The following is a 13,127-nucleotide window of genomic DNA, read 5'->3' as shown; positions in this document are numbered from 1 at the left end:
AGATAGATAGATAGATAGATAGATAGATAGATAGATAGATTTTCCAGCTGAGATAGAGAATTACAGGAGAAATAAAACCACTGCTCTAGCTTTAAATGTATACAACAGCCACTATGTCACAGATGAGGTAGACCATTGAATAGTAAAGGTGTATTGTGTGAGCGAGCATTAGAGAGGGTCTCCAGGGTGTTGATGATAGATTAAACAGAAGCGGCCCACCGCTGCCCTTGTTCTCTTCCTGTCTTCCTCACCCCTCAACACCCTAATGGGCCCTGGCAGGCAGAAATGAGTTGCCATGGCAGAGTGTATTATTTTTGAAATGCTTTCACACAGACCGTCCGCAAACGCGGGATCGTACCGCTCACTCTTGCGTACTTTAATGTCATCTGCCCGCCCTGAAATTGCTGTGTCTAATTGTTTGCCACCTGCCACCAAATGAGCTGCCAGGCCTGGATGGGCTTCTTTGATGGGCTGTCAGATCCTTAGTAGATTGGGAGTGACAACATTAAAAAAACCTCAAACACAGAAGTGATGACCGCTGTCTTCCCAGTCTGTCTTTCTGGAACTTTCCAACAGTGATTTGATTTTCAATTAGTATTGAATAACTAGGGAGATGTGTTTGCAGATGGGACCAAGACTAGGACGAACTTGAAGTTTAACTGCTTAAGCTTTGAACATCAAACCAAAGAGTTTATCTAAGGCTAAGAAACACTTTACATTACTTACAGGCCATGTTAGAGTCAATTTAAGGTAACAAACGTTACAATACTATGGTAAACTTTAATTCGACTCTACGTGGGACATGTATTCTTTTGTTGCTTTTTGGAATGAAAACTGTTTGCAATCTTGATAGTGATTTTAAATAAAACATAAAAATATATTTGCACTCCTTATATTCTAGCCAAGATAAATCCATGCTTTTTTTAAGTAAGCCAATTTACAAAATCATATTAATAAAATATGTGCTGGATAATTCATGCATTATTTACAACCCCTCAGTTTTTGAATAATTCATAGGGAACGTTCATATTTTATTAGTGCCTTGTTTATCAGTTTAATACTATCAGCTTTACCTGTCAAACACCTGCAAGGAGCCGAGATATTATTAGCAATAAATAATGTACAATGAGAGAAAGTTGACAGAAGTGCTGACCGATCAGAACTTAGATCACTTGATATGTTCGTATTTTTGAGTAGAATGTACTGTAGGTCTACATGTTAACACAATAAAGTATTTCACATGTTGTGTATTATTAGAATTGCTCACAATAGTGACGAAACGTCAGTCCAAACCAGTAGACATCTTGAGCACGTTTACACAACAATGATCGTATAAAGAGCAAAAATGTTTTTACTCAGCGTTCTCCAAACATTTTGCATACACACCACAACATAGTCAAATCTCCCTTCACACTGACCCACGTAAACGACTAAAATGGTTGTATTGTGCCTGCCAGGCTAGTAGTTAGCGATGGTACTTTTTAAAGAAACACTATGTGTCTGCACACGTGTAAGCATTCTTTTACGGCGCGAAAGAAGCAAACAATCAAGATGGCGAAAGCACCTAGGAATATTTGTGTTACCCTGGACTATAAAGTGCCAAAATTTAAACTTAAAAAATATAAACTTTAAGTAAATTAATGTTTAAAACAAGCAAAACAATCTAAAAATTCTTAAATTAAGATTTCTTGATGAGCAAAATGACCTTGGAAATTAAATCTAGTTTTTAGACAAAAAAATATAAACTTTAAGTAAATTAATGTTTAAAACAAGCAAAACAATCTGCCAATGGAATAAGAAACATTTTCTTAAAATAAGTTTACTTTTTTCATAAACACTTAATTCAAGAAAATGTTTCTTATTCCATTGGCAGAATCTTTGCTTGTTTTAAGCACAAATTCGCTTATTTTTTTCTAAGAATTTTTAGATATTTTTACTGAAAACAAGACAAAAATAGTAAGTAAGAAAGTAATTTTTTCCAGTGTACACATGAAAACTATTCCTGTATCCTGTCCATATGTGTGTTCTCATATTCCTGTTCAAAATAGGATTTTAAACAATATAGTAAACCATTTTTATATATTTACATCTAGGGCCTACAGGAATAACTCTACATAAGTCATAGAGACAACGGAGCACATGTACCATTTTAAGGATCTGTTATGCTCTGTTTGCAGCACTAAGAGGAAGCACGTGTCACACAATGTTTTTGTTTCCTTGCATGCGATCTCAGAGAAACCGTCTCTGTCACGCCACCGTGTTATAGCGTGTATCCCAGACAAGTGCTCTAATGGCTTCATCCTCTCTGTACAGCGTCTGTTGCGTTCGAGACATCATAAACAGATCTGCGGTATATCACCGCAACACGCAAATCTCTATCGGCAAACATCTTTAACCCTAGTCTCGTGGTGTATTAAGCTAAATATCACTTCATCCTGTAATGCACTGGAGTGTGTTGTGTATAATATTGTATTAATCCACAACCACTCTTTACTTACTGTATAGTTTTCATGGATCTGTACAGCAGCCCTAAAATGTCTGTGAAGATGGATAGGAGGTTATTGTAGAGTTTAAGGCTAACTCGTGATTCTGCTCATCTTTAGTGCTATATTAAGCTCAGATCAGGCATTTGCCCCCTGGAAGACATGTGATTTTTAATTTTGTTGCTGAAAATAAAGAAAACCTTTTTTTTGTTGCCAAGTTGATTAGTATGTTTATTCTCTTTTGAATCATTTTAATACATTTTGTATAGGGCTACTCATGCAACTTCAGGGTTATGTGAATATTTAATGTTTTTGGTCGATGCCGAAAGCACAAACTGGCACACGAATGATAAGTAAGAAAGTCACATGTATGTGCCCTTACTGTGGGTTTACACCAGATGCGAGTTCAACGATTTGTGCGAGTAGATTTCATACAAAGTCAATGCAAAGACGCGATCAGACACGTCCTCGCATGGGACGACGTAAATGATGTGATATGGGCGGCGCGTTTGCCGTGAAAACCTGCGCTATTCGCCTCAAATACTCATTTTACGGAAATGTCGCAAATGTGCGTATAGCAGTATACAACTTCAGGGTTATGCGTATATTTATTGTTTTTGGTCGATGCCGAAAGCACAGACTGGCACACGAATGATAAGTAAGAAAGTCACATGCATGTGCTCTTACTGTGGGTTTACACCAGATGCGAGTTTAACGATTTTCGTGAGTAGATTACATACAAAGTCAATGCAAAGACGCGATCAGACGCATCCTCGGGTGGAGCGATGCGAAGGACGCGATATGGGCGGCGCGTTTGCCGTGAAAACATGCGCTATTTGCCTCAAATGCTCATTTTACGGAAATGTCGCAAATGTGCGAATCGCAGTATGCAACTTCAGGGTTATGCATATTTTTTATGTTTTTGATCGATGCCGAAAGCACAGACTGGCACACGAATGATAAGTAAGAAAGTCACATGCATGTGCTCTTACTGTGGGTTTACACCAGATGCGAGTTCAACGATTTGCACGAGTAGATTACATACAAAGTCAATGCAAAGACGCGATCAGACGCGTCCTCCCATGGGGCGATGCGAATGACGCAATATGGGCGGCACGTTTGCTGTGAAAACACGCCCTATTCGCCTCAAACGCGTGAAATATCAATAATATAATATCAGTAATATCAAATTTAAGTGATTTTGTGCATAAAACAAGCAAAAAAATCTGCCAATGGGGTAAGCTAATTTTTCTTGAATTAAGTGTTTAAGAAAAATGTTCAAGATTTTTTTGCTTAATCCATTGGCAGATTTTTTGGTTGTTTTATGCACAAAATCACTTAAATTTTATATTTTTGGTCTAAAAACTAGACTTATTTTCTTGGGTCGTTTTGCTCATCAAGAAAAAGCATCTTAATCTTAGAATGTTTAGATATTTTTACTGAAAACAAGACAAAAATACTAAGAATTTTTTTCTTAAATCATTTTTTGCAGTGTACATACTGTATGTAAGATTGATCATCACATGTTTTAATCAATATCATGCAACCATACTTTTGTAGATATGTTTAGAGAGCATTTCTTCTATGGTTTTGAAAAGTTTGCTGCTGGCCAGGGTTAAGAGGGTCAAGCAAGGCTTTTGGTGTTATAACTTAAGCCTGTTTCCTGCATCTGGACTTTTATTTAAGGCTAAACCTCCAAAACAGTTCCGCTGGAAAAAACTGCACATTTTGGCTTTACACCTGGAAAACATCTCTTGATGAACTGAATACTGAGTTTGACATTATGTCGAGATTCAACACTGGACAAACAGCAGAAAAGCGAAACATAACCACAAGGCACTGCTTTTGATTTGTACTGTTTGTTGGTCTTTCTGTTAGAATTCAGGTGAGTTTGGGGTAACACGAGCACAGGATGTTTATTTTGTGTCCCGGACTTTCTGCCACCACGACCAGTCGGTCTAGCCGTTTTCTGCCAACACGCGACGAACCGGATTGAAGTAAACCTGCACCGGCCTTCCTCTGGGTTTCCAAAGCAATCATGCTTATTTATTATTGCGGCTGAACTGTTTTATTTAGTTTTAAGTTTGTTTCTAAACGTTTCACTCATGCGGAATCTGGAAGCTTTCATGCCTGGCGTCCCTAAAAGGAAGTGCTCTGTGAAATGTTAACTGATTGGGAGTTTATTTCCTTGTCAGATAATCCCAATACAGTTTTTGGGAGAAAGTTTGTCAGCTATGTTAAATCACAAGAATCGTTCAGAATGAGTTTATCTGCAATCTTTCGTGTCTGTCTTATACAGGAGTGTGGTGGTACAGGCCAAGAAGCCTCTGTCGGGTCTGACGGTGAACACAGTGGGTACTTCTGGCTCCAGCTGTGCCCTGGCCTCTGGCAGTACCCCGAATATTTTCGCCGCTACATCCGCTACACCCAAAAGCATGATCAATACCACAGGTAAGCACTCTTGTCCCATCTGTAGATGAGCAGTCTTTACATTTATATTAAAGAGGACATATCATGAAAGTCCGACGTTTTTCATGTTCAAGTGCTACAATTGGGTCCCCAGCGCTTCTATTAACCTAGAAAATGTGTAAAAGATCAACCCAGTAACTTAGTTTTGGTAAAGCATTCTCTGCAAGCATGTGAAAAAATAGGTCGTTGAAATCTGGCTCCCCTTGTGATGTCAGAAGGGGATTATACCGCCCCTTAATCTGCCACTATCCAACCACGGCACCGCAATTTAGTGCAGAGATCAGCTCATTTGCATTTTAAAGGACACACCCAAAATAGCACATTTTTGCTCACACCTACAGTACATTGTGACAATTTTAACATGCTATAATAAATTATCTATATGGTATTTTGAATTAAAACTTCACATATGTACTCAGGGGACACCAAGGATTTATTTGACATCTTAAAAAAGTCTTCTGAAATGTCCCCTTTAATGCATTTATTCAGAGCAACTTACAGTGGGATTCAAACCCATCACCTTTGTGCTGCTAAACCATTGCTCTACCAGTTAAAGGGATACCCCAAAATGAAAATTTTGTCATCATTTACTCACTCTCGTGTTGTTACAAACCTGTACAAATTTATTGGTTCTGATGAACACAAAGGAAGATATTTTAAGGAATTTTTGTAACAACCTCGATCATAAGCCCCATTGACTTCCATAGTAGGAAAATAGAATACTATGGAAGTGAATGGGACATTCCTCAAAATATCTTCCTTCGTGTTGATCAGAGCAAAGAAATTCATACAGGTTTGTAACAACATGAGAGTGAGTAAATGATGACAGAATTAATTTTCATTTTTGGGTAAACTATCCCTTTAATCTACAGCAGTGCTTCCCAATCCTGGTCCTCGAGGCCCCCCTGCCAGAAAGTTTTAGATGTCTCCTTATTTAAAACACCTGATTCAACTTATCAGCCTCTTTCCAAAATGGTAAACATGTCTCCCTAACAAGCTGATGAGTTAAATCAGGTGTGTTAAATAAGGAGAAATCTAAAACTTTCTGGAAGGGGGGCCTCGAGGACCAGGATTGGGAAGCACTGATCTACAGGAACACTTTTATCTCTAGATGTCGAATACTGTACATTTACATTCATGCTTTTGGCTGAAGGTATACATTTTTATCAGTATGTGTGTTCCCTGGGATCGAATCCTTGATATTTTGCGCTGCTAATGCAATAGTCTACTAGTTGAGCTATAGGAACACACACTCTGTGTGCATTTCTCTGTTGTGTTGTAGTGCTTAACTGAATTACCACTCAAATGCATGTTTTGCATTGATGTTCCCGGAATAACTGGAAGTTTCATTCTTAAAATAATTGAAACCAGTTTGGGATCAGGAAATTCGATCTGGTGGTGTTCTGTCCACTAGAGGGCTCTCCCTCGCTAAAAAAAACCCCCCATATACCATAGCAAGCATCATGGATCCAGATGTCAGGGGAGCCATTACACTCAAATTAAGATAGGATCTGTATGAAATTTCAAGGCTGTTAGGCGGCCACATGCACATAAGATTATACCCACAACAAGACTCAATAATGCACAGATAACAAAAAAGCCTTAAATGTGGAACGTCCCCCTCAGGCTCCGCACTATGAATTTTAAGAAACACTTATGATTGGAAACGTTAAGCACAACTACATTGTGTGTGTGTGTGTGTGTGTGTGTGTGTGTGTGTGTGTGTGTGTGTGTGTGTGTGCGCGTGTGTGCGGGTGTGCGTGTGTGTAGGCCACATTACACAGTGTTTGGTTCTATCGGACTTACTGAAAATTCCCAATATAATAATACTGGTCATCTATTATCTGTTCTTTTTAACATTTACATGAAAGCCAAACTGCAAAAAAATGACTTTATTACTTAGTTTGTCTTGTTTTTAGTACAAATATCTAAAAAAAATTTAGACATTAAGATGCAGTTTTTGATGAGCAAAATGAACTAAGAAATAAAGTCTAGTTTTAAACTGAATTTGTGCTTAAAACAAGCATAAAAATCTGCCAATGGGGTAAGAAAAACAGTCTTGAACTTTTTTCTTAAACACTTAATTCAAGACAAATTTCCCCATTGGTAGATTTTTTTTGTGATTGTTTTAAGCACAAATTCACATAAATTGTATATTTTTGTCTAAAAACCCAGACCTATTATCTTAGGTTATTTTGCTCATCAAGAAAGTGCATCTTAATTTAAGAATTTTTAGATATGTGTACTGAAAACAAGACATAAATACTAAGTAAGAAAGTCATTTTGCAGTGCGGGTTTGATATTTTAGCTTTAAAGGAACATTGTAAACAACTATCTATAGTCCCCATAGGCAAGAGATACAAAATAGCCCCTAAAACAATTCAGAAATCATTAAAAAGCAATTTATTTTGTGATCCGAAAATTGTCATTGAAAGAATGCGGTCAACGCAATGATGTTAATTCTCATTTTAAAGGGGACATTTCACAATAATTTTTTTATGATGTCAAATAAATCTTTGGTGTCCCCAGAGTATATGTGAAGATTTAGCATAAAATATCATATAGATAATTTATTATAGCATGTTAAAATTGTCACTTTGTGCAAAAATGTGCCGTTTTGGATGTGTCATTTAACATACAAATGAGCTGATTTTTGTACTAATTTGCAGTGCCGTGGTTGGATAGTGCAGATTAAGGGGCGGTATTATCCCCTTCTGCCATCACCAGGGAAGCCAAATTTCAATTACCTAATTTTTTTACATGCTTGTGGAGAATGGTTTACCAAAACCAAGTTACCAGGTTGTTCTTATTCACATTTTCTAGGATGATAAAAGCACTGGGGACCCAATTATAGAACTAAAACATGAAAAAAGTCACATTTTCATGGTATATCCCCTTTAAGATTTAGGATTTTTACCATCTATGCAGACATAATGTGTTTAAAGCTTAATTTAATATACAGTAAGGTAATGGTTTGTCTGCATTTATATTTACACTAGTAAATATAAATTAGTATTTTTGTCTTGTTTTCAGTCAAAATATCTAAAAATTCTTAAATTAAGATGTATTTTTCTTGATGAACATAAATGACCTAGGAAAATAAGTCTAGTTTTTAGACAAAAAATATAAAATTTAATCGAATAAGTGCTTAAAACAAGCAAAAAATAAAAATCTGCCAATGGAATAAGAAAAATTTCTTGAATTAAGTGTTTATTAATAAAGTAAACTTATTTCAAGATTTTATTTTATTCCATTGGTAGATTTTTTTTGCTTGTTTTAAGCACTACTTTACATAAAGTTTATACTTTTGTCTAAAAAGTAGACTTATTTTTCTATGTCATTTTGCTCATAAAAATATGTCCAACTGTAAGAATTTTTAGATATTTTTACTGAAAACAAGACAAAAATACCAAGTAAGAAAGTCATTTTTTGCAGTGTATGCATTTGGCAGATGCTTTTTCCAAAGCATTATAACATTTTATCAATATGCGTGTTTCCTCGGTTTGAACCCACAACATCTTTTGCAGGTTTTGTTACTTAATTGTTACTTAAAAGTTCTCAACCATAACACAGGATCAAAACATATAATCCTCCTAAGACAAATCGCTCTGTTGTTTATCTTAACTTTTGTCAGACACTTTGGGAAATAAAACATCTGTTAAATGCCTAAATGTAAATCTGTGCTTGAATGCTTTTAAAAGATAACTGGATAACAACATTTGTGGAAACTACCTGTATTTCGTCATTTTCATACCTCATTGAGATCTGTTTTGAATGCACAAAGGGAAGTTGATTCAGATTAAGGTTGAAATCCATCAGAACGCCCCTCTATGCTTCCCTTCAGCTCAGTGTGTTTGCTTATGGAAGGACCCTCATCTCTGACAAGACGATTGATGGCTGTGTAATAGATTTCCTGTCCTCAGATGTCCTGTGACAGCTTGTGGTTTTGCAGGATGAGGGTTTATTCCTGTGACGTATCCATCACAGCCTTATACTGTACTGCACAGGATGCTGTGGACGGTGTGACAGAGAAACTAAAGCAATGTAAGATGCTTCAATGTTGCATTGGGGAAGAAGGTGATGGTGATGACTTGTGTCTGAATGCTGGCGGCACTGTGTTGTTTCATGTTTAGATGTTAAGTCTACACCATTTTAAGTGTTTTCACTTGGAAACAAGTCATTTAGTTATCCTCATGCCATGTGAGATGTATGTCACTACTTTCTTTCAGCTAAAGCAAAGGCTCAATGCAAGAACCATTGAGATAGTACTTCAAACTCTTTTATTAAAAAGAGTTTTATTCATTAATTTAAACTTCATCTTCTGAAAATCATCTCATCCTGAAAAGACTATTTTAATGTTATCCTGACTGATGCACTCAGGCTAAATTTCCTCGTCTTGTTTAAAGAAAACCAGCTTTATAAACACACACACAATGATCTGTAGCTCAGTTGAAGTACTTGTATTGTGTAATTTCGGTAGTTTTGCTAGTGCACCTTTGCAGCATGAGATGTAATGAGCTGTGTGTCTCTGACCTTCAGTTCTTCTTTTATTGTGTCACAGGACCCACAGAAACATCTGCCTCCTCCTTGACCAGCTTTGTGAATGGAGCCACAAGTAAGAACCTGCCTGCGGTGCAGACTGTAGCTCCCATGCCTGAGGACACCATGGAGAACATGAGGTGAATTTGAGCACCAGTGTATGTGTGTTTTTTAATGGGGAAAGGAAACAGTTTGATGTTAATCATGAAACAATTAGTTTCAGCGTTCAAATCTGAACCTTTTTTAATAAGACATATTGGAATGTTATTGTTGGCTGAATATTAAACGCAGTCAATCTCAGTGAACATATTCTACATTAATATTACATCCACTCTGACTCAGGGACCAAATTGTGGAATATTATTATTGTTAACACATTACCATACGTGGTAACGCTTTACTTGAAGGGGTGTTCACAAGACTGACATGACACCTTATAATCATGACATGACATGAGTGTAATAAACATTAAGGCGATTTTATGCACATTTATGACAACTGTCATTAAGTGTCATGTCATTTTTAATGCAAAGATGACATTGTTTGAGATGTCTTTGTTGTGAAAACTTAACATTATCAAGACAACATAACGACCTCTTTTTACCAGTGATACAAATTGAATTTGTCATAAAGTGTTAATACTCTGTCATATAGTTTTATAACAACAGCATAAATATTTTTCTTGACCTCAACTACAGTTGTGCAAATATAATTTTTCATTAAAATGTAATTAAGTGTTATTACTCTGTCAAATAGTTTTATAACAACGTCATTAATATTTTTCTTGACCTCAACTACAGTGGTACAAATATAATTTGTCATTAAAATGTAATTAAGTGTTAATACTCTGTCATATAGTTTTATAACGTCATTAATATTTTTCTTGACCTCAGCTACAGTGGTACAAATATAATTTGTCATTAAAATGTCATTAAGTGTTAATACTCTGTCATATAGTTTTATAACGTCATTAATATTTTTCTTGACCTCAGCTACAGTGGTGCAATTATAATTTGTCATTAAAATGTCATTAAGTGTTAATACTCTGTCATATAGTTTTATAACAACGTCATTAATATTTTTCTTGACCTCAACTACAGTGGTACAAATATAATTTGTCATTAAAATGTAATTAAGTGTTATTACTCTGTTATATAGTTATATAGTTTTATAACAACGTCATTAATATTTTTCTTGACCTCAACTACAGTGGTACAAATATAATTTGTCATTAAAATGTAATTAAGTGTTAATACTCTGTCATATAGTTTTATAACAACGTCATTAATATTTTTCTTGACCTCAACTACAGTGGTACAAATATAATTTGTCACTAAAATGTAATTAAGTGTTATTACTCTGTCATATAGTTTTATAACAGCAAACTTTTCTGCTGAATTGACAACCTACAGTGACACAAATATAATTTGTCATTAATATGTCATTAAGTGTTATTAATCTGTCATGTAGTTTTATAACACCATCATTAATATTTTTCTTGACCTCAACTACAGTGGTACAAATATAATTTGTCATTAAAATGCCATTAAACGCTAATACTCTGTCATATAGTTTTATAACAGCGTCATAAATATTCTTCAGTTCATAATTTTAACAGTTCATAACAGTTTGTTTTTTTTAAGTTTCCTTAATGTTTTAAATAAATAAAATCAATCATCCAATAATAATAATAATAATAATTAAACATGATAAAATTATATTTTATTGCATTTGGAGACCGATTTACCTAAAATTAGGTCAAAATTAAAAAATTAAATGAAAACAGTAAAATGATAGGTTAAGCCATGCAGCGTTGGGTTCATATCGCTGCAAAAATAGTTAATTACATTAAATTAATTAAATATTTTGTTATTTTCCAGAACCCTCTGTGTAAGGAAGAACAAGTTCTGTTAGTCGTCAGTTTTTTATGTATGCATTTTGTTAAGGTATTTAAAATTATTTGACATAGTATTAACACTTATACATGACATTTAAATGACTGGGTAGTTACTAAAGCTAGGTAGTTATGTTTATGTTTATGACAGATTAATGACAAGTTACGATGTATTGTTAATGTCAAGTTGTCATAACAAAGACATCTCAAACAATGTCATCTTTGAATTAAAAATGACATAATTGAACAAATGACACTTATTGACAGTTGCCATAAATGTGCATAAAATCTCCTTCATGTTTATGACCTTCAAGTAAAGTGTTACTTTTCTATTTGTTGATAACATCAGTTAATGCATTAGCTCACATGAACTAACAATGAACAATACTTCTACGGCATTTATTATTCTTAGTTCATTTTAATTTTAGTATTTACTAATACATTTTTAAAATCAAAAGTTGTAACTGTTAACATTACTTAATGCACAACAAACTAACATGAATAGCTGTATTGACATCAAATATTTTCTTTACATTGTGGTAATGGACAAAACCAATCATAAGGGTCAATTTTATGCATTATCTAAAAGCTGAATGAATATGCTTTTTGATGGTTTGATAAGGCAATATTTGGCCGAGATAAAACTTTTGAAAATCTGAAATCTGAGTGTGCAAAAAAATCTAAATATTAAATAAATGTTATATTTATGGTAGGAAATTTACAAAATATCTTCATGAAACACGATCTTTAAATAATATTCAAATTATTTGGCATAAAAGATAAAATCTATACTTTTGACCTATGCAAAATATTTTAATATATATGCAAATATACCCATTCTGTAGAAATTACAGTATTACTGGGTATTACTGGCAACTAGCTGCCGTAACTTACTGTAGATTTTACATTTATGTTATTTTCTGGCAACAGTTTGTTTAAAGTTAAATGAACATGAAACATTTTAAGTCATTATCTTCTACAGTAAGTTACTGGCAACCAGCTGCATAATTACAGCTAATTTTTTACAGTGCATGCTACATAAGTTTTTGTGGTCCAAGGTCAAATTTATTCAAGTGACTTTACCATTTTGCCTTAAAAGCCAACAATAAGCACACTATACAAGTTATGTTAAGAAGAGTGTGTTTTATTAAATTGTTAACAATGTTAAAGTTAAACACTGGTATGTTTGGCATTGTTAAGGATTGGTGACTGTAAAACGCATTGATTGCTTTAATTAAGTGTTTTGGAAACTTTCCAATCCTTTTTGTGTTTCTGTTTATTCACCACAAGAGGGGGTTAGCACTCATCCTTGTTACAGTATTTCATGTTTATACACATTGTGCCTTTCTTTTGTTTAGAACAATAAGAACCGATCATTTTGTTTTTCTGCCCTGTGGTTTCGACAAATGAGACTCCTTGCACCTTACACACCGGCTGTCCTCTCTCCGCTGCCCATCGTGTTTGTTTGTGAGCTGTCAGAATGGGCCGCCCGAGCGCTAATGCAGAGAAATCAGTGCGTGTAGGTGTTTCAGAGAGTGTGTGAAAACCGCGCTGACCTCGGCTCAGCCGCTTCACCTCGTCTAATGCTTTGTGACAGACATCTCGCAGACACGCCGCTGTCTGACTATACAGGAGAAAGTGTGCATTTGTGTGTGTGTGTTTGCCTCTCCGGAGGCCTGTGCGCTTCACAAACACACATACGCGCTCTTTGTGGCTCGACTGCCGCTCCAGGAATCGTGAAT

At 35.1% G+C, this 13,127-nt stretch overlaps 1 protein-coding gene across 2 annotated transcripts in view; it reads left to right on the top strand.

Annotated features, from left to right (window-relative positions):
* The window catches only part of nbeab (neurobeachin b), a 359,639-nt gene that overhangs the window by 174,536 nt on the left and 171,976 nt on the right, over positions 1–13,127 (top strand). Inside the window, exons 30-31 of one of the 2 annotated variants that reach the window (XM_055196954.2) lie at positions 4,783–4,934; positions 9,514–9,631. In XM_055196954.2, coding sequence (XP_055052929.2) covers positions 4,783–4,934; positions 9,514–9,631 — 270 coding nt within the window. Of the gene's footprint in view, positions 1–4,782; positions 4,935–8,817; positions 8,997–9,513; positions 9,632–13,127 lie in introns of those variants that run through there. The other variant, XM_055196955.2, reaches the window with a different exon arrangement.

This window comes from Misgurnus anguillicaudatus, chromosome 24, assembly GCF_027580225.2.
Source record: "Misgurnus anguillicaudatus chromosome 24, ASM2758022v2, whole genome shotgun sequence".
NCBI lineage: Eukaryota > Metazoa > Chordata > Actinopteri > Cypriniformes > Cobitidae > Misgurnus > Misgurnus anguillicaudatus.
This window is presented reverse-complemented; position numbering and strand designations above follow the sequence as displayed.